Source organism: Phoca vitulina, unplaced genomic scaffold, assembly GCF_004348235.1.
Source record: "Phoca vitulina isolate PV1807 unplaced genomic scaffold, GSC_HSeal_1.0 scaffold71, whole genome shotgun sequence".
NCBI classification, from domain to species: domain Eukaryota; kingdom Metazoa; phylum Chordata; class Mammalia; order Carnivora; family Phocidae; genus Phoca; species Phoca vitulina.
The window spans coordinates 11,766,859-11,794,449 of NW_022589774.1; the positions used below are offsets into that span (position 1 = coordinate 11,766,859).

At 36.6% G+C, this 27,591-nt stretch overlaps 1 protein-coding gene across 4 annotated transcripts in view; it reads left to right on the plus strand.

Moving 5' to 3' along the window:
• Nucleotides 1–27,591, plus strand: part of SWT1 (SWT1 RNA endoribonuclease homolog) — a 101,274-nt gene that overhangs the window by 52,494 nt on the left and 21,189 nt on the right. For 3 of the 4 annotated variants that reach the window (XR_004297960.1, XM_032393056.1, XM_032393057.1), the window contains one exon: nt 2,745–2,876. Coding sequence is in view for 3 of the 4 variants with exons in the window: in XM_032393056.1 (XP_032248947.1) it covers nt 2,745–2,876 (132 nt within the window). In the remaining variant the exon portion in view is untranslated. Of the gene's footprint in view, nt 1–2,744; nt 2,877–27,591 lie in introns of those variants that run through there. The other variant, XM_032393058.1, reaches the window with a different exon arrangement.

Consider the following 27,591-nt stretch of genomic DNA (forward strand, 5'->3'; position numbering starts at 1 on the left):
TATGAACGCTCTTCTTAAACATCTATTCTCTATTAGAATACTGTAGATTTAGGGCCCATTTTTAGCCCTTGGTTACAATTATAATTTCTTTCAAACAAATGTGTAGTTTGTCATGCTAAAGAAATACCAATAGCTAAAGAAAACAATACTTAAAAATTTGTGTTTTCATATAAAACATTTGTATTTTCATATCTTTGTTTTGTCCAGTCTTAACATATTTGAAATGTTTTGGCTAATCAGATATGCTTTTTTTTTTTTTAAAGATTTTATTTATTTATTTGACAGAGAGAGACGCAGCGAGAGAGGGAACACAAGCAGGGGGAGTGGGAGAGGGAGAAGCAGGCTTCCCTCTGAGCAGGGAGCCCGACATGGGGCTCGATCCCAGGACCCTGGGATCATGACTTGAGCCAAAGGCAGACGCTTAACAACTGAGCCCCCCAGGCACCCCCAGATATTCTTGTTAGCAGAAAGTTACCCAGAGATTATCACTTTCAAAATAAAATAGATTAAAGCCATTTCTAAGATATTTTAATCTTCTTTTCTTTTAGAAAATATTTGAATACTTTATCTTAGAATTGACCTATAATATACATACATTTGTGTTGGATGTTAGAGTTCCAGGTAATTTCTGTATAATAGACTTTACTTTGTTATATTTCAGTACATGAAAAATGCTTACATTGCTGTATCAGTGCATAGTTATTAAGGCTTACTTCATTGCTTCTCATGCCTGATTGTATACCAGAGTCACTGTATAACTTTTCAATATATTCATGCTTGAGCCCTTCATGTAGAGATGCTCATTTGAAGGTCTAGTAGGCCCTGTGTATTTTAGGTTTCAAAATACTTTTTCTTTTAGAAAGGTGAAACTATACTTATGAACCATTGTATTTCTTCAGATTCCCTAAGTTTTCCCTTTTGCAGACTTGTCAAAATGCTTTACCCCTTTCATACATCACTTGTAGGAATGTGGAAAAACAGATTTATGGTTCCTCAACACATTAAACATGTTATCACCATATGACCCAGCAGTTCCACTCTTAGATTTATACCCAAAAGAACTGAACACAAGTGTTCGAACAAAAACGTTCATGAATGTTCACAACTATGTTCACAGTAGCCAAAGTGGAAACAATCCAATGTTCATCAACAGATGAATGGATACATGAAATGTGGTGTGTCATAAAATGTGTATATCCATAAAATGGAATGTTACTAAGCCATAATGAAGTATCCACACACACTATGGCATGAATAAATGTTGAAAACATGCTAAGTGAAGGAAGCCAGACACAAAAGGTCACATGGTATATGATTCCATTTATATGAAATATCCATAATAGGTAAATATGTAGAGATAGAAAACACATTAGTGGTTACCAGGAACTGTGGGGAGGGAGGAATGGTGAGTGACTGCTTAATGAATACAGGATTTCCTTTTGGCATGATGAAAATGTTCTGTGACTAGATAGTGGTGATGGTTGCAGACATTGTGGATGTATCAAATGCCACTGAGTTGTACACTTTAAAATGTTAAAATGGTAATTTTTATTTTACCACAATTATTTTAAAAAATGCTTTGGAAAATACTGTGAAGTGAGAAACTTCCCTTGAATGCTACCACCTAAAGGTAACCAGTAGTTAACATGGTTATTATTATGTACTCCCTGCTGTGGTTTTTTTTTTTAAGATTTTATTTATATGACAAGAGAGAGAGTATAAGCGGGGTAGCGGCGGGCAGAGGGAGAAGCAGGTTCCCCACTGAGCAGGGAGCCCGATGTGGGGCTCGATCCCAGGACCCTGGGATCATGACCTGAGCCGAAGGCAGAGACACTTAACCAACTGAGTCCCCCAGGCGCCCCCCCCCCCCCCCCGGCCAAGCTGTGTTTTAAGGCATGCTTATTAGTTTCCTAGGGCTGCCATAGCAAATTACCACAAACCAGATGGTTTAAAATAACAGAGATTTATTCACTCATGGTTCTGGAGGCTGTCTGTCTGCAGAGTTGGTTCTTTTGGGAAGTTCTGCAAAGATCCTATTTCAAATAAAGTCGCATTCTGAGGTTCTGAAGGAACATGAATTTCAGGGGCATACTGTTCAACCCAGTACAGCATATGTTTTGATTTTTTTATATGGTGGTTGTTATGTTATATAAATAAATATTGTATACCTTTATTTTTCTATCTTCTAGATGGCATAAACATTGTTTTAATAGTTCTTATGTATTTCATCAGGTGGCTAAGTCACTATTAACACTTTTTACATTGTTGAACATGTAGGTGGTTACCAATTGTTGACCAATTGCAAATTATTATTAACATGTGATAGATTTCTAAAATTGGAATTACCGGAGTAAGATGTATGAACATTTATTCCAGTCTCAGCAAACACGTAAATCTGATGTCTTTTTTTTTTTTCTTCATCCTTATGTACTGGAGTACTGTTAGTATTTATGTACTGACTTGAATGTAGATTAGTAATATTCTGTGCCTTATGGTCTCTTGATAAGAAACTTTATTCCCACAGCTTGAAGGGTATTACTTTAGATGCACATAGTTGTTGCCCTAGATCCTTTGCATGAATGGTAGCCTGGATATTCACAAGTCACTGTCTCTTATTTCTAATTTAAATAAATCAGGATTATGAGAGAGGAGTTATAAATATTACCTCATTTTATATATTATAAATGAAAATGCTTGAATTACAATAAATGTGCATGAGTATCTTTTATTTTTCTCTCTTTTAGCATGGATGTATTTCAGAGATTGGGCCCAAATGCAGCTTTGACTTCTTCAAAAATAGCATCATTTGAAGAAGCATTTGTATCTCTTCAAAAGTTAATGGCAGCTGTGAAGGATATTCTTGAAGGAATTCAAAGGTAAACACTAATTAATTTTAAATTTTCATTTATAACTTTTCTTTTTCTTCCAGGTTTATCAGCCTTTCCAGAGGTTCTGGGAGCCTTCCAACAAGTTTTATAAACTAATGACTTTTATATTTACCTTTTCCCTCTCCCTTGTAAAGAATCCCTATTTGGAGTTTGGACCCCTAGAATGTTTCTAGTTTTTTCCTTTCTAGAAAAAATATACCAGGTTGTAAGCTTCATAAGGAGCTTTATTTTCATTATTGTGCAACTCTAGCTCCCAAAACAGTGCCTGGCAGATAATGGGCACTCAGTAATTACTTGTTGAATAAAGTATATGTTTAGGTAATTATCACTGCTCCTTTAAAAACAAATATATGTTAATATTTAGTTAACATGATTGATTTCCTCAAATACAGCCTCATAGGACCACAAACTGAAAAAGTTTGAGAGGAAGCATATAGTCCTATGGTGCTTTGAGACTTCTACATGTGTTTATTTTAAATATTTGTGGGGCACATAGAAACCATAGAGCCAGAAAGCTGTAGAATGGACCAGACAGCACCTTTATAGGATAAAGTCAGATGTTTTCTTTTGTAGTGGTAAAGGAGAATACCAAACTTAATCTTAAGTTTTTGGCTACATACCAAAATTGCTTGACCTGAGTTAAATATGCAGCTTGCTCATGGAATACTATTCCTTATAAATTGAAAAGCAAAAACCAAAGAATCAAAATTGATTTGATTTTAGTATGTGCAAACTTTAAAAACTTGGATTTTTGAAACAACAGTAGTTTTTGAGCTTTTTTTCCTTTTCTCTTAAGGATTTTTGGAAACTTCATCTCATTGTTAATACACAAAGCCTTTGTACTTCTTTTTGGATCACAGTTGGCTAGATGATTCTTAGAATAGCTTTTTAGTGCTCTTAAGTTACTAATGAATTGAAGATGTGGCAGATCCCAAGGCAAGTGAAATTTATCATCTCTAAGTGCAAATAATCCCTTTTTTACTTACAGCAATACTAAATAAGAGTAGCTTTATGAGGGAGAAGTATTCAGTTTTTTATTTTAGTTATGCAAAATCTGTTTTCACATTCTAGGTTGTGTACAAGCCATTCTTGACACTCCCTTTTCTACAGAAAGTAGGGATAGCAATCTGTATTCAGTCAACAAATGTTCATTGAGCACCACTTATGCTTGGCATCATACTAGGCTCTGGGGAATCAAGATAAATTAGGTGCAATCTCTGACTCCAGAGAGCTTGTAGGAAGAGTGTAAACAGTCACGTTACAACAGATAATTGCAATAGAGTTGTTAATATTTTAATAGGAACATATGCAGTGGAGGGAGGAAGGGTTTGGCAATAGATGAGGTTGGAAGGGAATGTGCTGTAGGCTACTCAAAGCAGTTTCTATTTTATCCCATAGGGTAGTGTTTCACACGTTTAGGTCTGTTAATTATGTGCCTGGAGAGAAGTGTTTCTGATCCAAAAAGTTTTGGAGATAACAGCATACTACGCTATGCTCTTGGAAGATCACCCTATACCCATTTACATGTTGATGGGTTTTATAAACCTTTTTAATTTTAGGAGCTTTAAACATATAGATGCCTGGGTCCCCCACACCAGAGGCTCTGATGTAATTGGTCTAAGCGTGTACCTGGCTATCAGGATTTAAAAATTTCTCCAGGTGATCCTAATGTGTAGCCAAGGTTGAGAACCACTAGTCAACATTTCTTAATCAGTGGTTCTCAAAGTGTAGTCACAGAATCGCATCCTCATCTCCACCGGGAACTTGTTACAAATGCAAATTCTCAAACCCTGCCAGACCCTACTGAATAAGAAACTCTGGGGGTGGGCCCAGTAGTCTGTGTCCTCCAGGTGATTCTCTGCACATCATAGGCTGAGCACTACTGGTTTAAATGATGCTCAGCCTTGGTGGCTGATTATAATCATCTGGGAGCTTTAAAGAAAGAACAATGTCCAGGCTGACTCTATACCTATTAAATCTGCATTTCTGAATGTGGGACCTGGGTATAAGCATTTTTACAAACTCCCCAGGTGATTATCATGTCAAGCCAGAATTGAGAAGTTACAGCATGTACTGCTTACATAAGCTGTATTTAAAGAAATAAATATTTGAATTTTAAGGCTGATAGAATTTTGTTATTCTTTCCTCTAAGGACACAATACCTCCGGGAATAAGAAAATATTAGTGGTTCTACTTTTTTGCATGTTACCTGGGGCAATAAATTGTCTTGAGCCTCCGTATTCATCTATAAACCCAGTATAATAATACCTTTCTAGAGTTTTTCACAAAGTTACTGTGCTTTGAAAGTCAGGTGTTGATATAACTAACCAAACCAGTGATTCTCCACTTACTTATTGGGGGACTTGTTAAAAATGCAGAGTTCTAGTTGTAGTGAAATCACAATATCTGTAGATATTTCACAGAGAGAGGGAAGTTGTATTTTTAACAAGCATTCCAGAGGATTTATATGCAGGTGGTGGGGGACCACAGTAAGGAAACGAATCCAACTTCCTGTCATAAATATATTAGAACCACTTTTGCCACCAGTAGAGGGCATTGTGAATAAAAAAGTTGCTCATTTCAGCATTCATTAATCTACAGGAAATTACTAACATTGCAAGGTTTTTCTTTTTTAAGCCCTTCAGACAATAGGCATTTAAATCAAAATGTAATAGAAGTCAATAATTATTTTGTCAAGTGTGTATGTAGTCTTAAAATCTTTTAAGAAACAGTCATGTTCTTTTTTTTTTTTTTTTAAAGATTATTTATTTGACAGAGAGAGAGATAGCGAGAGCAGGAACACAAGCAGGGGGAGTGGGAGAGGGAGAAGCAGGCTTCCTGCCGAGCAGGGAGCCCGATGTGGAACTCGATCCTGGGACCCTGGGATCATGACCTGAGCCAAAGGCAGACGCTTAACGACTGAGCCACCCAGGCGCCCCGAGAAACAGTCATGTTCAATTCAGTTAAATTTTTTTGGGTGGCTAAATATGGGTAGATTTTTAAATTTTTTAAACACTGAAAAATACACTCAACTTTGTAGTGACTGCATATCATTAGCATTTTCTGATGCTTGTTAAAATGGAGTAGTTTCATTAGACTTTGAGATACATATTCACTGAATATAGCTCAACTCTATTTTATCATAGCAGATCATGTATGACGTTACATTGGGAATCAATAACAAGGTGACTTGTTAACCCAGTCCTTCCATTAAAGAAGTGAATGAAAATGTATTTATTAAACTAAGAGTTTGGGCTTCTAGTTCCAGATTTATCCCTTTGACTTTAGACTTGTTACCTACCCTCTTTAAGCCGGTCTCTTTCCTTATGAAATGAGAATCCTGATGCCTTCTTCAGCAGAATAAATGAGATAATGTATGTGAAAATACTTTGTAATCTGCAACATAAGTGTTAGTCTTTGTTTTCTCCTTAAAGCTGATATGTTAAATTTGAAACGTTTAAAAATGTGTATTTCAATTTTAATAATGCTCTAAACATGATTGTGACAAATCAGGGTAGAAAATGTTGGTGGAGCGGTTGTCCACACGGTTATACAATTGGGAGCAGAATACCTGAGTTTGCAAAAGTTGAAAAAGAGGTGGGACTATTGCTGATTCTTATACTTTCTACACACTTTCTTCCTGGGTGGGAGAGTGAACTTAATTTATTTGCTATTGGTCTAGAAATTGCTTTTCTCTTTCCTTTTTTGTGTGTGTATATATGAATAATCTGAGCACTTTTGTTAATGGCCTCTTTATCTAAACACTGGAGAACCAGAGTCAGTACTCTTTCCATGTAGACAAAAGGACATTAAGGGTTTTGTTTTGTTTAGTTTTAGGTCTGTACTATCTAGTCTCATTTTATACTTTAGTAAACATGATCAAGTTACTCTCAAGATCACAAAAACCTTTTGCTTAGTAATTAAAGATTGTAAAGTTTCATTTGGAGTGAAAAATTAATTGGGGAGTCATATGGAAAATTCTAAAGAGAAATTCTGCTTGTACAGTAATAAAAAAAATTGTTATAAATCTTTGTGCTTCCACTGGCATCTCTACAAAGTTAAATAAACAGGTCATATAATCCAACTCCAAAGCATGCTGTAAATGTGTGTGTGCAGCTTTGACTTGAAAGCTAATACTCAAAACAACAATGAAAATGTTTTAAGGATGGTTTTGTGTCTATGAAGTAGATCATGAGCTGCCTGGTTTGGAAGCAGGGAGGAGAATGGAGAGTGAACGTAGGAAATTGCCCTCTGCCTAGATTTTATAATCATGTTTATGTGTTTCATCTTTATAAAATAAGCTTGAAATTATTTTTTAAGAAACAGAAAAATGGGGGTGCCTGGGTGGCTCAGTTGGTTAAGCGTCTGCCTTCGGCTCAGGTCATGATCTCAGGGTCCTGGGATTGAGTTCCGCATCGGGCTCGCCGCTCTGCGGAGAGCCTGTTTCTCCCTCTCCCCCTGCCCTTCTCTCTCTCTCTCTCTCAAATAAATAAAATCTTAAAAAAAAAAACAAAACAGAAAAATGGTAGTGTTTTGAATCCAAAAATATAAGTAGATCATGCCTAAATGTGCATATTCATTTTAACACTTGATTTAACACGTAAAACTACTTCTGTGTTAATTTAATGAACTCTAGATTTCTTGCTGAGGTAGCTTTAGATGAAGTTTGAAATAATGAATGTTCTCTTAGTTTCATATTTGGAATCATATGCAGAGGTGGGAGAGGGATGTAAGTTCCTTGTAAGTAAGTTCCTTGTAAATAACTTGCCACATTTTAGAGGGGGGGTGTTTTTATATGAAAGGGTATCTCTTGTTTAGATAATATTTTCTTTCTAGCTGTCATATTTGGTTTGGTTGTTTTTAAATGAAGATTGAGTGCTAACTGATGCATTGGGCTTGGTCATATTCAGGATGGGCTTCATGCCTCATCATAGGATATAATTTTGCAAGATGAGACTTGTGGTTGGATTTAGGAAAGGAAGATGATTAATTTTTATCATCTCCAAATGCTTTAATGATCTTCAAAACTTTAGTAACCTCTGTTAGAACCCTGTGGCTTTGATTTGAAATACTTTGTAGAGCTGTTTTTCTAAAGCACAATAATATTCATGAAGTTTGGGATTCTTTTGTGTGTCATTTACATGTGTTTTTATCTTATTAAGCCTCTAAAAATGAATCTTCCCGTTACTCTCTTATGGCATGTTAACATAAGAGCAAAACCTATACTGGTATAACCATACCTGATTCCTGTGAAAAGGAATCCCATAATCACAGCAACTTTTCAGATCTGCTCATGATTTAGTCACTTCAAAGAAGGTGGAGTTTGCATCTGTGAGAATATTTTATTAACTTCATAGTGTATGTTTTGGTAGTCGACCTCTTGAGGTTTTTTAGAAAGGTTATTTAGAAAAGGTCATCCTTCGGTTGACACAAAGACAAACACTCTTTAGGCTGTTCTACAGATCAAGCTCATTGCTGAAACAAAAGTTTCTGATAGAGACGTGTAGATTATAAAAACATTAAGAAGTGACTTTTCAACATCTCAACTCATTGCAGTATGCAAGTAGTTCAGCCATTGATAAAAATTGTCCTTATCTAGAGTGACGAGATTTGTTCATGCTTAGGTCTGACCTACTTTCTTTGAGGCTTGCCCTTTCTGCCCTTAGATGATTGGACTGTACCTCCCCTCCCCCACTGGGGTTCGTACAACTCCCCAGATATCACTGCACCTCTTTATCAGACTCTTTGCACACCCCTTGTCCTGTCCAACACCAAATGTATCAGTTCCTGTGTTGAATAAGAGAAAATAATACAAGCTATTAATTAAAAATGAAAGGACTTACTTGCTTCACCCTCCATGCCATCATTTCGTACACAAGTTTCTTATAATTTATTTCGTAATTGGCTCCCTGAGATTTTGAACAGCTTTAGGGCAGAAACTTTACCTACTTTTCTTTGTCTTACTTTTGTATATCTAGATCCATACCCACATCACAACTACACATAATAGATGGTGGAGGGGTATCAAATGAGTTTTTATAGTCTTTCTGGTGGAGGGAAACTTTTTTAGGGCTAAATGCTACTAATGGTACTACATTGTGACATTAGATGAATGGGTAATGTCGAAGATTTAAAAGTGATACAGAGAGAGGAGTGCAATACAGAGAGAGGAGTGCAAGCTAAGGAAGGGTAAAGAATAAAATCAGGAGGAAGGAGAACAACTAGAAGAAGGAGATTGAGGAGATAAAAAAGGTATTTATGTCTAGAACAGATGATGGAACCCTCGGTAATTTGCCCAAATGGCTGGTGGAGTCACACATTATCCTTGATTGCTTAATCCTGGTTTCTCTACCTACACTTTATAAATTAGGGTTAGTAGAAGGGAAGATGGGATCTAATGGGAGGGATTGAGATTCAGGGGATATAAGCAGATATTTCTTATATAAGATGTATGTAATGTCTTATATAAAACATAGATGGGGGCATCCAGGAGGCTCAGTCGGTTAAGACTTGGACTTTTGATTTCCGCTTAGGTCATGATCTCAGGGTTGTGAGATTGAGCCCCAGGTTGGGCTCTGCATTGGGTGTGGACCTGCTGAAGATTCTCTCTCTAACCACTCCCTCTGCCCCTCCCCCTGTGTGCTCTCTCAAAAAAAATAAATAAATAAAAATAAAAAATAAAACATAGATGGTTATTTAATAAGTAAAAGCTTTTTATGGTACCTATATTGCAGTTTGATAAACACTGCTCTAACTTAACATTTATATCAAATGTTATATATGATACATAATAAAATTTACATTTGCTGACAAAATATGTGGCATCCACATATAAATCTGACGGAATTATCCAGCATTAGCAGATATTTTTTTAACCTGGCTCATTAAAGCTACTGAGGCTAACAGATTGTTCAAGACTTAATTTTTAGAATAACTAGATTTTATTTTACATATCTGAAGCTCTTATCTATGCTTCCCAGGATTTGTAATTCAATAATAGGGCATAAGGACCTTTATTTTTATTCTGAATGCCAGTGGGTTATGTCACAGTTACTCCTTCCATCCCTGAAGCATTTCTAAGTGCCGGCGTTCCCTTGTTTTAGTCAATAAAATCCAGGTTTGGGTAAGAGAGTTAAATATTTCCCATCATAAACTTCTTGATCACAGCAGAATTAAGCAATCAAATATAAAGATAACTTCTTGAAGATAACAAATATTTTAGTTTGTTTATGGAGTTGTTTTTATTTAAAATCAATATTCTTTTAAGTTGGACTTTTCTTTGTAGCTGGTTATTTCTACCTGATTTATTGATCTGATATTTGATTAAAATTCCCTGCTATTTAAGTCTTATGTTAAGAAATGCTAAAACCAGTTAAAACTACATTTTTCAATGAAGCAGATAGAGTAAATTGACTAAATCAGTGGAGTTAAACATTAGTAAAATAAATGAAATAGGGGAAATTAAATAAAGGTGCTGAATAAGGGCTATTATAGTAATTTTAACTTAAATCGTAAATATATGGGATAAAGCCAGATGATCAGTTCTGATTCCATCTTACAGAGTAGTTGTACAACAGGTTTAAAGTTAGAAACTCTAAGATTATTTCCATCTATTTTGAGAAATAGCTTCTTATGCTTCTAAATATCTTTACATGGTGGTAGGCCAACCATCTGCCTGTTTTAAGAAGTGATGCAATCAATATCCTCAAGGCTATATCTCAGTGATATAAAAGGTTGAGTCCACCTCAGGACAGTGTTTTCTACTTAGAAGACAATCAATAAATATTTACTGTTTTTTTTTTTTAAAGATTTTATTTATTTTTTGTTAGAGAGAGAGAGCACAAGCAGGGAGAGTGGCAGGCAGAGGCAGAAGCAGTCTCTCTGCTGAGCAGGGAGCCTGATGTGGGACTTGATCCCAGGACCCTGAGATCATAACCTGAGCCGAAGGCAGTCGCTTATCCGACTGAGCCACCCAGGCCTCCCTCAGTAAATATTTATTGTATATCAGAAACCCCTGGAATTATCTAACATTTTGATGTGCCAGTTCCTATTAATAAGGCATAATAAACCTTCTAGAGTCAACATATACTTACCCTTAATAATAATGTAACTGAAAATATAAGTGGTAAATTTTCCAATTAATCTTTTTGCCAACATTAAGCTAATTTACTTTTTGACAGCATGTAGCTATATTTTCCCCAACTTAATTGTTGAGCTAAGACAAATTATGAAAATCATCAAAATTATATTTTCTATATTAAAGATGGTAATTTATGCAGATTTTATTTTAAACCCTTTTGATAATATAGATTAAAAAGTGAGTACTTTGGTACACTAGTGGAGCATAAAATAGTATAAAGAATATACCCATCAGCCTTCTTCAAAAGGATTTGCCTTCATTTACTAGGGTGACTGCTGTAGAAAAAGTGAAATACTACGATCTTTTGGGGGATTGCTAGATACTAGCTCTGAGTTAATGCTAATTCCAGTGACCTAAAATTCCACTGTAGTTGGAGAAATGGTCAGAGAGAGACTAATCCACCTTGACTGATAAACGATAACTACTGGTTTGTTTGAAAACTTGGGAAAAACCAGTATTGGAAGTTTGGTGACAGGGATGTCTGGAGAAGAGGTGTATAGATGGGCATCTTGGAATGGGCACAGAGTAGGAAGGTATTTGTGTCCCATGTGAATACTCATCAAAGGCTACCCAATGCAGAGGAGACTCAGTAATCAGATGGGCAAGACCAGCCGTCCTATAGATGTCAGTCTCTCCCTAGCCACCCCAGTGTTTGGTCAGTGAGCTCTTATACAAAGGGACAACGGCAGCTTCTATAAGATGAGCTCGAAAGTGGGACTTCCCCTCCTGAAGGTTGCTCTGGCTACTATCTGTGCTGAGAGCCCAAACTGTCACCAGCAGGGGCAAATGCTAAGCATTCAATAAGGCACCATTCCCTTGGAGACCAGGAAGCCACTTAGTGGCAGAGATTTGTCCTCACCAGGAATAGATACTTCCTTTGGGTATGGATTTGCTTTCCCTCACTGTAGTGATTCTGCCAGCAACTCCATCAATTGCTTTAAGGGATATCTTGGCCACTGTCATGGTATGCCATACAACTAAGAAACTAATTTTATAGCAAAAGCTCAGCTATGGCTACATGGAATTCATTGTCTTGATCATACACTAATCTAAGGAGCTGGCTTTGCAAAACACTGGAGTGACCTATAAGAATGTTATTTACCATAGCAGTGGTGAAGTTCGAGTGCTGTTTTCCCCTTGGTCAGGATGTGTAGGGTTCAAGAATCAAGGGAGCAAGTGGTAATGGTTTCTCTGTTATTATACTAAAGAACTCTTCTCCTGGTAACAAGTATGTTTCAGTCATTGCTTAGTCAGGAAAACAGAAATGACTCTAGGTCATTTCAAACATAAAATTTAATATACATACTTAGTACTGTTGGAAGGACTGGAAGAGAAAAAGGGAGAAAGTGATCTTGTATCCTGGTGCCCTTTGTACCCTAGGAACACAAGGCATGATTACTATGACTTTTTTAAAAGTTAACAGTGAGCCTATGCAGTATTTTCTGTGCAGAAAAAGAGGCATTCAGTTCAGTGTGTTCCATTAAATGAAGCTTTTTATTTTTGCTTTACATATTTAAGCTTAGGAGAGCCATCTGTCCTCAAAACAAAACAAAGACAACTTATTTTCAATACCATTAATCAGGAATTTGTTCTTTTCATAAATGTATAGATTTCCAGAGAAGTTCCAGAGAGATAATTGTATTATAACCTGAGCCAACATACTTTTCATACCCATGCATTTTCAACTTTCTATTCAAAGTCATTTTAAAGATTTTATCTATTTTATCTATTTTGAGAGAGAGAGAGAGTGAGGGTGTGCAAGCAGGGGAAGGGAGAGAGGAAGAGAATCTTAAGCAGACTCCGCGCTGAGCCCGACACGGGGCTCAATCTCACAACCCTGAGGTCATAACCTGAGCCAAAACCAAGAGTTGGAGGCTTAACCGACTGAGCCACCCAGGTGCTCTGAAAGTCATTTTAAATAGAATTCCATGTTCAGAAATGTATTGCCAGTTCTTGAACTTAGATACTTCTATGATAATGACTCATGGGAAGGGACCATTGTTTATACACCTATTCCTTATAGATTTCTACACACCGCCTCAGCTCTGTGTCTTATCTGGGCTCTGGGGTGATTGGTTCCTGCTGCCACTGCCCTATCTGTCTACCACCAACAGAGACACTGATCTCTCTTCTCTACATGCTGAGATATGAAAAATATTCTTAGTTCGACTAAGATACAGTAGGACTTTATCGAGGGAACCTTCACTAAAAAGCTGATGAATATATGACTAAACAAAGAAAGACAAAAACAGTTTAACAATTCTTTGTGCTGAACCAATCAAAAGATTAGCTGAAAAAGAAATTGCATGCTTTACAGTTTATCTACTTGATGGTTAATTTCCTCTACCTCACTCCTCATGTTCTGGTACATGACAAATCATCTCAAAACTTGTTGGCTTGAAACAGTGGCAATCACTTATTTTCTCTGATGGTTCTGGGGGTTGACTAGACTCAGCTGGGCAGTTCTCACTTGGGGTCTCTTGTACAGTTGCAGTCAGATGGTGTCTGGTGTCATCTCAAAGGCTGGCTGATACAGGGTGTTGACTAGAACACCAGCATGTAGCATCTCCATGTAGCTTCAACTTCCTCACAGGCTGGTTTCCAAGAGTGTCCAAAAATAATCAGGTGAAAACTCTATTGCCTTTAATGACATTGCCTCAGAAATCCTATAGTATCATTTTCCCTGTAGTCACAGACCTGCCTAGATCCAGGGGAAGGGAACATAGATGCTATCTGTTGATAGAAGGAGGAATGTCAATATTACATTGTAAGAAAAACATGTGGATGAGAGATCTTAGAACACAATGGTTCACATCCCTTCTACTAGCCAAATATACTCATTCCTCTTCTCAAGACCACCATGTTTTATCCCATTATGACATTAGCTTAAAATCTAGGATCTTATCATTTAAATCAGGTCCACGTATGGTTGAAGCAAGGCTTCTTTGGTGTGACTCCTTGGGTACCATTCCTCTCTATCTGTACTGTGAACTAAAGAGACAAGTTAGCTGCCCCCATCTCCCGACATATAATATCAAAACAGGCAAGGATACATGTTATATACCTTCACATTCAAAATGAGGGGGTGGAGAAGAGGCACACAGAATTCCTAGCAGTTCTAAAATCCAGCTATGTATGTGCTGCCACTTCCTTCATTAGGGCTCAGTCCTGCTGCCTGCATATTATTTACAGCTGCTCTTGACTCTCTTCTCTGGGCACTTGGTTTTGACCTCTGAATTTTTAACATAAGAAAAGTAAGATGCAACTGAGGAGCCTTCTCAGCCTCTCTCCTGTTCATTAAAGGTAGGGGAGTCCAAAACCTCTTTTCATTTTGTATTGACTCTAGCCCATTTAGTCCAAGTAGTGGTACTTCTACTAGAACAATCCTCTAAAAAACTGTTTTCTGTGAATCTTCCTGGGGTTCACTCCATTAGACAAAAGTCATAACCACAGTTTCTTTTGAAATAAACACTTGCACTTAAACCCTACCTTGGGCTCCCCATGAAGCTGCTTTAGGGCAATGTCCTTAATATTTTTGGAAGTCCTGCTGTATAACAGAATTTGTGAGGCACACTCTTAAGACCCTCAAAGGGCCTTTTGTCTATCTGAAAAATTCTCCAGGGCACCTTAGGTCTTTCTGAGGTCTCAGCAAAAGGTTTGACAGTAATGCTATTGTTGTTTTCATCTTTAAACCATGTTTTCCTGCCAAACCTATTAAAGGTAAATATTGAATAATACTTAACAGTTCTAGCCTACTGATAAATTTGGTTGTTAACTTTAGCAACTTTTGATACACTCTGTGCTTTGGCAACATGTTTCCTAGACTCACCACTAGATCCTGTCACCACCACCCTCCCCTCTGTATGTGCTCTTCTTTTGTGATCACATCTACTCCCAATCCCTTCATGAACATTATTTCAATCATATTCTCCCCTTGGTTCAGTTGTGAGCTTTCCACTCCCACTCTAAATGTCTAAAACTGAGCTCATCATTTAAACTAGTGTCACCTGACTCCTTTCTGTTTTCTTCCTCTATTTCTTAAGGTACAGGATTCTCTTTGCGTCCATTAGCTCAAATTTGTTCATTGTATGTTGTTCATATTAGTATATGGTTACTGATTTTTGTCTAAGCAGTTCTGTGATTTTTGTTAAAATTTCCAACTGTAATTGTGAGCTTTTCAATTATGGTAATGCTGTCAGCATTTGCTTTCTATATTGTGAGGTTATGGTATATCTTCCTGGCGAATTGGTTTTCTTTTGGTCTAATTTTTCCCTTCAAGTTTATTTTGTCATATGTTAATACTGCCAGACCAGCTCTCTATTTTCTTTTTTGCTAGTATTTTCTGTTTATTTCCAACCATTCTGGGTCATTATTCCTTTAATTTTTTAAAAAAATTTTATTTAAATTCAGTTTAGTTAACATATATTATTAGTTTCGAGAGTAGAGTTCAGTGATTCATCAGTTGCGTTTTAACACCCCATGCTTATTACCACACATGCCCTCCTTAATGTCCATCCCCCAGTTACCCAGTCCTCCTTAATTTTTTTTACATGACATAAAGCTACACTTGTTTTTTGATTGATAATAAGTAAAATCTATTTACATAAATATTATTACTGGTATATTTGGACTTATTTCTACCATCTTTTTATTTTTTAAGTTTCAGACAGGTTTATTAATCCAGAAATACCACCCTACATTTGCAAATGTTGATATCTTTAAGGATAAACAATTGTTACAGAAACTATAAGAAAGCAGCACAGAAGTGCTTACTCATTGGGGTAGCAGACATAAACCCACAGAATGAATGAACTAGAACAACAACAAAAAACCTTTCCGAGTGTTATGCAAATGGATATTTTATTTTATTTTTAAAGATTTTATTTTTTTATTTGAGAGAGAGAGAGCACAAGCAGGGGGAGTGGCAGGCAGAGGCAGGGGGAGAAGCAGCCTCCCTGCTGAGCAAGAAACCCGATGTGGGACTTGATTCCAGAACCCTGGGATCACAACCCGACCCGAAGGCAGACGCTTAACCGACTGAGCCACCCAGGCGCCCACAAATGGATGAACTAAAATCTTGGCTTGTGTTCATCTTATTAAACAAAAACTGTGTTCCCCAAACATCTACAAGTTCAGCTACTAAAATTCCTTTAAAGATCTTTGTGGGTGGTTCCATAGTAAGGGCCAGCCTGAAGTGCACCAATGTGGGGCTGCACACTCTCACTTTACCTTTTGTATTTGTCATACTTTCCTTTGTTCTTGCTTGTCTTTTATTGGATTGAACAAGGTGTAATATTAGTTTTTCCAGTCCTTTTATTCCACTATTCATTGGGAAGTTGCACGTTTTACTTCTATTTTATATTGTTACCCTTAAACTAATAAATGCATACTTGATTTATAAAGTCTAAAATATCAGGATTGGGGCACCTCGGTGGCTCGCTCAATCGTTAAGCATCTGACTCTTGATTTCAGCTCAGGTCATGGTCGTGAGATCGAGCCCTGCCTCAGGCTCGCCCTGGGCATGGAGCCTGCTTGGGATTCTCTCTCTCCCTCTCTCTCTGTTCCTCCCCCCTATAAAAATAATCAGGATTATTCAGATTCCGAGTAAAACAAGAATGTTAAAAACACTTAAATTCTGATCTCCCTCCTCTTGTCTTCCTTATCCTTATTTTCTAACATTATAGTTTCACATTGTTTTAAACCACTCCCCAGACTATTGTTATTATATAAAGTAGTTTTTGTTTTTAGCCCCATCATACTTACTAGGTGTTTGGAACTTTCTTTGCTTCCTTGATCCTACTCTTTCTTTTAGGTTCAGTTTCCTATTTAATGAAGCAAATTTTTGAGTCGTTCTTTTAGCAAAGATCTAGTCATGGTAAATGTTCACCTTCTGACTCACAGTGTTGTTTTGCGTTCATTCTTAATTGATACTTAGCTGAGTGTAGATTCTATCTGTATCTTTGTGGTAGATACCTCCTAGTGCAATTGCTGGGTAGCTCTATTTTCAACTTTTTGAGGAACCTCCATACTTGTTTTCCAAAGTGGCTGTACCAGCTTGTATTCCCACCAACAGTGTAAGAGGGTTCGCTCTTCTCCGCGTCCTCGCCAACATCTGTCGTGTCCTGGCTTGTTAATTTTAGCCATTCTGACTGGTGCAAGGTGATATCTTACTGGGGTTTTGATTTGTATTTCCCTGATGCCAAGTGATGATCATTTTTTCATGTGTCTGTTGTCCATCTCTATGTCTTCTTTGGAAAAATGTCTATTTTTGTCTTCTGCCCATTTTTTAACTGGATTATTTGTTTTTTGCGTGTTGAGTTTTATAAGTTCTTTATGGATTTTGGATACCAGCCTTTTATCTGATAAGACATTTGGTTTTGTCAACTGTTTCCTTTGCTGTGCAAAAGCTTTTTATCTTGGGGCGCCTGGGTGGCTCAGTCGTTAAGCGTCTGCCTTCGGCTCAGGTCATGATCCCAGGATCCTGGGTTTGAGCCCCGCATCGGGCTCCCCGCTTGGCGGGAAGCCTGCTTCTCCCTCTCCCACTCCCCCTGCTTGTGTTCCCTCTCTCGCTGTGTCTCTCTCTGTCAAATAAATAAATAAAATCTTTAAAAAAAAAAATAAAAAAATAAAAAATAAATAAAATAAAAAGCTTTTTATCTGGATGAAGTCCCAATAGTTTATTTTTGCCCTTGTTTCCCTTACCTTTGGAGATGTGTTTAGCAAGAAGTTGCTGCAGCCAAGGTCAAAGAGGTTGCTGCCTATGTTCTCCTTTAGGATTTTGATGGATTCCTGTCTCACATTTAGGTCTTTCATCCATTTTGAGTCTATTTTTGTGTATGGTGTAAGGAAATGGTCCAGTTTCATTCTTCTGCATGTGGCTGTCCAATTTTCCCAATACCATTTGTTGAAGAGACTGTCTTTTTTCCATTGGATATTCTTTCTTGCTTTGTTAAAGATCAGTTGACCATAGAGTTGAGGGTCCATTTCTGGGCTCTCTATTCTGTTCCATTGATCTATGTGTCTGTTTTTGTGCCAGTACCATACTGTCTTGATGGTTACAGATTTGTAATAGAGCTTGAAGTCCAGAATTGTTGAGGCCAGCTTTGGTTTTCTTTTTCAGCAATCCTCTGTCTATTCGGGGTCTTTTCTGTTTCCATACAAATTTTAGGATTATTCCAGTTCTGTGAAAAAAGTTGATGGTATTTTGATAGAGATTGCACTGAATGTATAGATTGCCGTAGGTAGCATAGACATTTTAACCATATTTGTTCTTCCAATCCATAAACATGGAACATTTTTTCTATTTCTTTATGTCTTCCTCAGTTTCTTTCATGAGTGTTCTATAGTTTTCTGAGTACAGATCCTTTACCTCTTTGGTTAGGTTTATTCCTAGGTATCTTATGGTTTTGGGTGCAGTTGTAAATGGGATCAGCTCCTGGATTTCTCTTTCTTCTGTCTCATTGTTAGTGTATAGAAGTACTACTGACTCTGTGCATTGATGTTATATCCTGCTACTTTGCTGAATTCCTGTTTGAGTCCTAGAAATTTTGGGGTGGAGTCTTTTGGGTTTTGCACATAGAGTATCATGTCATCTGTGAAGACTAAGAGTTTGACTTCTTTGCTGATTTGGATGCCTTTCATTTCTTTCTGTTGTCTGATTGCTGTGGCTAGGACTTCTAATACTATGTTAAACAGCAGTGGTGATAGTGGACATCCCTGCCACATTCCTGACCTTAGGGGAGTAGCTCTCAGTTTTTCCCCATTGAGAATGATATTCTCTGTGGGTGTTTCTTAGATGGCTTTTATGATACTGAGGTATGTTCCCTCTATCCCTACACTGTGAAGAGTTTTAATCAAGAAACGATGCTGTACTTTGTCAGATGTTTTTTCTGCATCTATTGAGAGGATCTTATAGTTCTTGTCCTTTCTTTTATTTTGTAGTGTGTCACATTAATTGATTTGCAGATGTTAAACCACCCTTGCAGCCCAGGAATGGTCATGGTGAATAATCCTTTTAATGTACTGTTGGATCCTTATGGCTAGTATCTTGATGAGAATTTTTGCATCCATGTTCATCAGGGATATTGGTCTGTAATTCTCCTTTTTGGTGGGGTCTTTATCTGGTTTTGGGATCAAGGTAATGCTGGCCTCATAAAAAGAGTTTGGAAGTTTTCCTTCCATTTAGATTTTTTGAAACAGTTTCAGATGAATAGGTATTCTTCTTTAAATGTTTGATAGAATTCCCCTGGGAAGCCATCCGGCCCTGCACTCTTGTTTGTTGGGAGATTTTTGATTACTACTTCAATTTCCTTGCTGGTTATGGGTCTGTTCAGGTTTTCTGTTTCTTCCTGTTTCAGTTTGGTAGTTTATATGTGTCTAGGAATGCATCCATTTCTTCCAGATTGCCTAATTTGTTAGCATATAGTTGCTCATAATATGTTCTTATAATTGTTTGTATTTCTTTGGTGTTGGTTGTGATCTCTCCTCTTTCATTCACAATTTATTTATTTATAATTTATAAATTTATTTATTATTTTATTTATTTGGTTGTGATCTCTCCTCTTTCATTCATGATTTTATTTACTTATCCTTTGTCTTATCTTTTGGATAAGTCTGGCTAAGGGGTTATCAATCTTATTAATTCTTTCAAAGAACCAGGTCCTAGCTTCATTGTTCTACTGTTCTTTTGGTTTCTATTTCATTGATTTCTGCTCTAATCTTTATTAATTCTCTTCTCCTTCTGGGTTTAGGTTTTATTTGCTATTCTTTCTCTATCTCCTTTAGGTATAAGGTTATGTTGTGTATTTGAGACCTTTCTTCTTTCTTGAGAAAGGCTTGTATTGCTATATACTTCCCTCTTAGGACTGCCTTTGCTGCATCCCAAAGGTTTTGAACAGTTGTGTTTTAATTTTCATTTGTTTCCTTGAGTTTTTAAATTCATCTTTAATTTCCTGGTTGACCCATTCATTCTTTAATAGGATGCTCTTAGCCTCGATGTATTTGAGTTCTTTCCAAATTTCCTCTTGTGATTGAGTTCCAGTTTCAAAGCATTGTGGTCTGAAAATATGCAGGGAATGATCCCAGTCTTTTGGTATTGTTTGAGACCTGATTTGTCACCTAGGATGTGATCTATTCTGGAGAATGTTCCATGGGCACTCGAGAAGAATGTGTATTCTGTTGCTTTAGGAGGGAATGTTCTGAATGTATCTGTTAAGTCCATCTGGTCCAGTGTGTCATTCAAAGCCCTTATTTCCTTGTTGATCTTCCTCTTAGATGATCTGTCCATTGCAGTGAGGTGGGGTGTTAAAGTCCCCTACTGTTATTATTACCAATGTGCTTCTTTAATTTTGTTATTAATTGGCTTATATAATTGGCTGCTCCCATGTTAGGGGCATAAATATTTATAATTGTTAGATCTTCTTGTTGGATAGACCCTTTAATTATGATATAATGTCCTTCCTCATCTCTTATTATAGTCTTTGGTTTAAAATTTAATTTGTCTGATACAAGGATTGCCACCCCAGGTTTCTTTTGATGTCCATTAACATGATAAATGGTTTTCCACCCCCTCACTTTCCATCTGGAGGTGTCTTTGGGCCTAAAATGAGTCTCTTGCAGACAGCATATCGATGGGTCTTGTTTTTTTATCCAATCTGATGCCTTGTGTCTTTTGATTGGGGCATTTAGCCTATTTACATTCAGAGTTAACTATTGAAAGATATGCGTTTAGGGCCATTGTGTTACCTGTAAAGTCCCTGTTTCTATATATTGTCTCTGTTCCTTTCTGGTCTATGTTACTGTGGGGCTCTCTCTTCTTTAAAGGATTCCCTTTAATATTTCTTGCAGGGCTGGTTAAGTTATCACAAATTCTTTTAGTTTCTGTTTGTTCTGGAAGCTTTTTATCTCTCCTTCTATTTTGAATGACAGCCTTGCTGGATAAAGTATTCTTGCATATTTTTCTCATTTAGCACTCTGAATATATCATGCCAGTCCTTTCTGGCCTGCCAGGTCTCTGTGGTTAGGTCTGCTGCCAGTCTAATGTTTCCACCATTGTAGGTTAAGGAGCTCTTGTCCCAAGCTGCTTTCAGATTTTCTCATTGTCTCTGAGATTTGCAAGCTTCACTATTATATGTTGAGGTGTTTACCTATTTTTATTGATTTTGGGTAGGGGCGAGTTCTTTGTGCCTCCTGGACTTGAACGCCTGTTTCCTTCCCCAGATTAGGGAAGTTCTCCCCTGTAATTTGCTCCAATATACCTTCTGCCCCTCCCTCTCTCTTTCCTCTTCTTCTGGGATCCCAATTATTCTAATACTGTTTCGCTTTATGGTATCACTTATCTCTTGAATTTTCCCCTTGTGATCCAGTAATTGTTTCTCTCTCTTTTTCTCAGCTACTTTATTTTCCATCATTCTGTCTTCTGTATCACTAATTCTCTCTTCTGCCTCTTATCCTAGCAGTTAGAGCCTCCATTTTTTATTGCATCTCATTAATAGCCTTTTTGATTTCGACTTGATTGATTTTAGTTCTTTTATTTCTTCAGAAAGGGATTCTCTAGTGACTTCTATGCTTTTGGCAAGCCCAGCTAGTATCTTTATAATCGTTATTCTGAACTCTAGTTCTGACATCTTACTTATATCCATACTGATTAGGTCTCTGGCAGTCAGTACTGCCTTTTGTTCTCTTTTTTGAGGTGAGTTTTTCCATCTTGTCATTCTTGCAGAATGTGGTCACTTTTCTATTTGTAGAATTGCTGCAATTCTTTTCTTAAAGCTCTGGTTGAGTTCACAGGTGTTCAGCTATCATAGCTATCTAGCTGAATTCCAGGGACCAGACAAAACTAAGGTCTCCTACTCTTCTACCATCTTGAAAACGTGTTTTAATTTTTCTTGAGATGTGGTATGCTTTCTTCAGTCTGAAGACTCCTACCTTCGGTTCTAGAAATTGTCTTTCATTCTGTCTTCCATTATTGCCTATCCCCCATTCTCCTTCTCTTATTTTGGAATTTGTATTCCTGCCTCTGCTCATTCTCTCAGCCATATCTCTTAACTCTTTTTTTTTTCCCATCTCTTTCATCCTTCTGTGCCATATTCAGAATAATTTCCTCAGATTTATTTCCTCAGATTTTATTTTCACCAATTCTTTTTTCCCTATTTTAAATAATTTTATTTAATCATTTAAGAATATAGAATACCTTCACATTGCTTAAAAATAATTCAAAAGGCAAAAGAGGATATACAGTGAGTGAAAATTCTTCTTCCCATCCTTTTACCTCAGCTACCTTGTTCTCTTCTTCAACCAACATTAGTCACTAAAGATTCTCTCTTATTTATACTTTGTTTGTACTACCTGATTTAAAGTGAGACTAGATGGTAAGCTGTTTAAGGGCAGCAACTCTTTTGATTTTTAGTATATCCCCATTCCACATAAAGATTAACATGTGATAATAAGTGCTGAAATAAATAATTAGGAAGAAACTACCCAGCCACTTGGATCTTAATGCCATGATCGTGTAGTTACAGGGTACAGAATTTGATCCCCAAATTTGCAAGGTTAGGAATTTTATCAGTTTACTGAAACCTTCTCAGACTCACAGTAATCAAATTGAGAACAAAGTAAGCTGATATATCAGAATTCCCACTTATTTATTTACATTGAAATTAGTAACAGAACCAAAATGTTTATAAACTGGATGACGTATAGAGGAAGGTTTACACTGCAAACTAGATTATTACCAAGTTTTGTTCCTGACTCCTGAGGGTGTGGGCGTCAAGCTAAAGTACTCTCTCTTCTACTCTAGAGCTTCATCTGCCATGGTGGGGGTCAGCCGTGCCCCTATGCAGGGAAATTCTTTTCCTTTAATCTCTTTTTCCAAGTTCTATACTGACTACTACTTTTTGTTGACTATATCAATTCTGATAGTTATCTCAAAATTTTGAAACACAACTGGACAGACATCAGTGTTGTTTACATTGCTTTCATTACATTCCTGTTTCCTAAGGATATATCTTGATGACTTTGATTAGAATGTGATGATCATTAAGGTTCTATCAGCTGTATATTTGCAAACCATATCTCAGGATGAGTATTCATCGTACGGGTTCTATATATCTAGAGTCATTTTGGGTACGAACATAGACACTGGAGCCACCTTCCTTAGGTTTAAATCACTGCTCTTTTACTTCGCAGACTGACTCCAGAGAGACTGAGATTATGACCATTATATTATTATGCTTAAATGCCAATGTAGAAAATACACTGGAGGTAGAGGCTAATGACCCAGATAAAAGGATGAGTGAAAAGTATATGGATATATAGTATTGTAACCTTCCTACAAAATTAACAGAAAGCTGTAGTATTTGTCAGTATATTTTTATTGTATGTATATATACATCTAGCACAGATGTAAGTCATATCTGTTCCTTTAACTATTGGAATTATATTTTCCTTCTGTAGAATTGTTTTTATAATTAAATTACAAGTGTAGTCATTAAAATTACCTATAAACTCTTCTTGTCCTACCACCAGCTTTAGAAAAAAAGATTTCCAGTAGATCAAATTTTAATTATTAATTTAGGCCAAATTACTCAAAAGTTCCTATATTTAATACTTATATCTAGTTAGTATAATCAACTTGCAAAGTTCTTTGTCCCTGAAGGGAAAACAGGAACATAAAATTTATCTAATTTGTTTAAATTGTTTAATTTTTTTCTTTTTACCAGTTTTAATTATATATGGTGTTCTTTCAAAATTTAGGGCTCATGGATACCTCCCATTTGCATAGCTGATTTCACCAAATTAACTATAGAAAACATATCATTTTAATTTTACTTATAGTAAGTGGCCAAAAAAATAAAACAGGTACCCTAGGATCTAAGACTTTTTTTCCCAGAGAGTGTTTCCTCATTGTTGATTTGATAAATTTTCACCCAGTTAATCAGTAATACATTTTAAACTCTCATCAGCAAAATCCAGTTTGGTAGTATTGATTGTCCAGGTATATCACTGTATTAAAATCAGAAGAGCAGAGCTTGGGGGGGTCAGAATAATAGGAAGTTGAATCCTACTTCCATCCATTTGCTAACTCTGTCACCAAGATAGGTTAACCTTTTTGTATCTGTTTCCTGATCTAGAAAATGGAGTTTGTAATAGTTGCTTTATTAAATTGCAGAGATTAGAGGTAGCATTTGCTCAGTCCCTGGCACTGGTTAGATGTGGAATAAATTATATTATCCCCAGTAATGGTGTAACAGCAGCTCATAATAATAACAACTAAACCTTGAGTCAGTTCTTAGTTTCAGAGAACGTAAAATGAGTTTTTCAAATACTGCTGTAAACAAACATTTTCACTTTATATAATTACTTTTTTTAATCTAATTTTTTTATTGTGGTAAAATATACCATAAAATTTACCATTGTTACCATTTTTAAGTGTACTTAAAAGTGTATTCATGTGGTATTAAATACATTCATAGTGCACAGCCAAAACACACTATCCATCTCTATAACTTTCATCCATCTCTATAATTGAAACTGTATTCCCATTAACTCCTCATTTCCCCCCCCAGCCTCTGGCAGCCAATATTTTACTGTCTATAATTTTGACTACTCTAAGTATATACACAAAAGAATTGAAAACAGAGTCTCAAAGACATATTTGCATACCCATGTTCATAGCAGCACTATTCATAATACATAAAACATGGAAACAACCCAAGTGTCCATCAACAAATGAATAGATAGGCATTATGGTATAATACATACAATGGAATATTATTCAGCCTTAAAAAGGAAGGAAATTCTGACATATGCTTCAGCATGGATAAACCGTTGTGCTAAGTGAAAGACATTACGCTAAGTGAAATAAGCCATATAATTACTTTTTAAACATATTAATTTTTTTTCTCACTCTCAAAAACTATTTTAAGTATGATATTAATGTAAAACTCTATCTTGCCAGCAGGGAACATAATATATTCAGTTCTGTGGGATGTAAGTTATGATTTATAAATATCCAAGAACATGCTCTCCCTTCTTTTGAATTTCTAGAATTAGATATTAAACTTGAATATTCTAGACATCTTTTCCCGCTCCTAAGTTTGTTGCATTATTTTTTCTAAATAGGAGAAAAGCTTTGTTTGAATTTTTAAAATTCTAATTTAAAAATTAGTCCATTTGAGTGCATTGTTTGATTTTTAATTTTAGATTATTCTATTAATTTTTGTCTTTTTAAAAAATTTGAGTGGAGAGGCACCTGGGAGGCTCAGTCAATTAAACATCTGCCTTCGGCTTGGGTCATGATCCCAGGGTCCTGGGACTGAGCCCCACATCGAGATCCCTGCTCAGCGGGAAGCCTGCTTCTCCCTCTCCCCCTCCTCCTGCTTGTGTTCCCTCTCTTGCTTTCTCTCTCTCTCTGTCAAATAAATAAATAAAATCTTTAAAAAAAAAAAAGTTTGAGTGGATGGGGCGCCTGGGTGGCTCAGTTGGTTAAGCATCCGACTCTTGGTTTCAGCTCAGGTCATGATCTCAGAGTTGTGAGATTGAGCCCCAAGTTTGGGCTCCTTGATGGGCATGGGGCCTGCTTAGGATTCTCTCTCTTCCTTTCCCTCTGCCCCATCCACCCCTTCCTTAAAAAAAAAAAAACTGAGTGGATAATCTTTTTTTTTTTTTTTCTTAAAGAAATCTACTGTTATAGGATGAGATGGAAATGAAATTTGTGTGATTCAGATCAACATGTTGCTTACTTAATGCTAATTGCTCATAGATAAAAAAGAAAACTCAAAGTGCTTATGTGGTTAAGTGTCAGGACTTCTAGTGAGTGTTGGTTCTGCTACTAACTTCCTCTGTGGCTTTGAGAAAGGTGTAACAGCTACAAAGATGGAGTGTTTGAACATACACAAAACAGTTCACCAGAAGCATTTGATGGAAGGCAAATTAAAGAGTTTCTTTGCTTACATTTAGAATTTTTTAACTATTTTATTTTTTAAAGATTTTATCCATTTATTTGAGAGAGCAAGAGAGAGAGAGAGAGAGAGAGAGCCTGAGTGGGGAGAGGGGCAGAGGGAGAAGGAGAAGCAGGCTCCCCACTGAGCAGGGAGCCTGACTCGGGACTCGATCCCAGGACCCTGAGATCGTGACCTGAGCTGAAGGCAGATGCTCAGCCAACTGAGCCACCCAGGTGCCTCTAAAATTCTTTAAAAGAACCTTATTTCATTTGACTTTGTAAAATCATTTAGAGGCAAGAAGATAGTGGTGGTTATCCTTTTTATTAGTGGAAAAAGCATGGGCTCCAGAGTTAAACCAGTTGAGATTTAGATACCTACCACCACTATGTGTGATCTTGGGCAAGTATTTTATAACTCTGACCCTTGGTTTCTACATCTGAAAACTGGTTTTCATAGCAGCTAATATTTTTTGACATGTGCCAGGCATTGTGCTAAACATCTTAGATGCATTTTATGTAGTTCATATAATAACCTTACACGGTAAATCCTACTCTCTCCTCATTTCACAGGTGAGGAGTGGAAAAGCAGGTAATTTGATCAAGGTCACATAACTAAATTTGTGATGTTAAAAGAATGAGAGACGATGTATGTAATATGTGTGTAAAGCAGTGTCAGACTCTGAGTAAGTGTTCAGCAAGGCATTGTATGTTGTTGTTGATGCTGTTCTAAAAGAAACCAAAGTGCATTTGGATCAGACTTGGTTTGTAAATAATCTATACCTGAGGATTAAATACTATTTCAGATGTCTATTCCCAAATTCTGCTTCCAGAATTCTAAAGTGAAATTTCCAGATTATAAACAACTTGAAGAGAGGCAATCATGTCTTTTAATTTTCTCTTAAGTTCCATAGCTCTTAGTATAATACACATTTGAGAAAATAGTATGCATTAGATAAATACTTATTGATGATTATAAATTTCTCTCGAAAGGACAAATGTGGATATATTTATAAATTAAAAATGGCCATTTTCTGAAAAGTATTTCATTTCCTTTAAGGGCTAATTCTTTCATTCTATTATTTTAAAAAGTTGCCATTGGAGGGTAATTTTAGGACTTTCATTATAAGAGTCTTTTGTTTTCACATTGGTATAAGAAAAAAAAAAATGAGAAAGCTATAGAGAAGGCTGACCTCTCAAGAATTTCTGTGTGGGGAATTACTAAGGCATGGAAGTCCATAAACCATTTTTCTCCATCTAGTTTTTTGTGTATTTTCAACAAACTGTACTTCTAGTTAGTGAAAGTTGGCAATTTTTTTAGTATCAGGCCAAATTCCATTCTCATCAGCTCAGAGCTCATAGGACATAATGAAGTCTAAGTTCAACCCTAAATTGAGTGTATTTTAATAAAGATGGCCTAGTCTATTTGGGGCTCAGTTTACCTCAAAACAATCTTTTTTTTTTTTTAATAATTTATTTATTTGACAGAGAGAGACACAGTGAGAGAGGGAACACAAGGAGGGGGAGTGGGAGAGGGAGAAGCAGGCTTCCCGCGGAGCAGGGAGCCCCATGTGGGACTCAATCCCAGGACCCTGGGATCACGACCTGAGCCGAAGGCAGACACT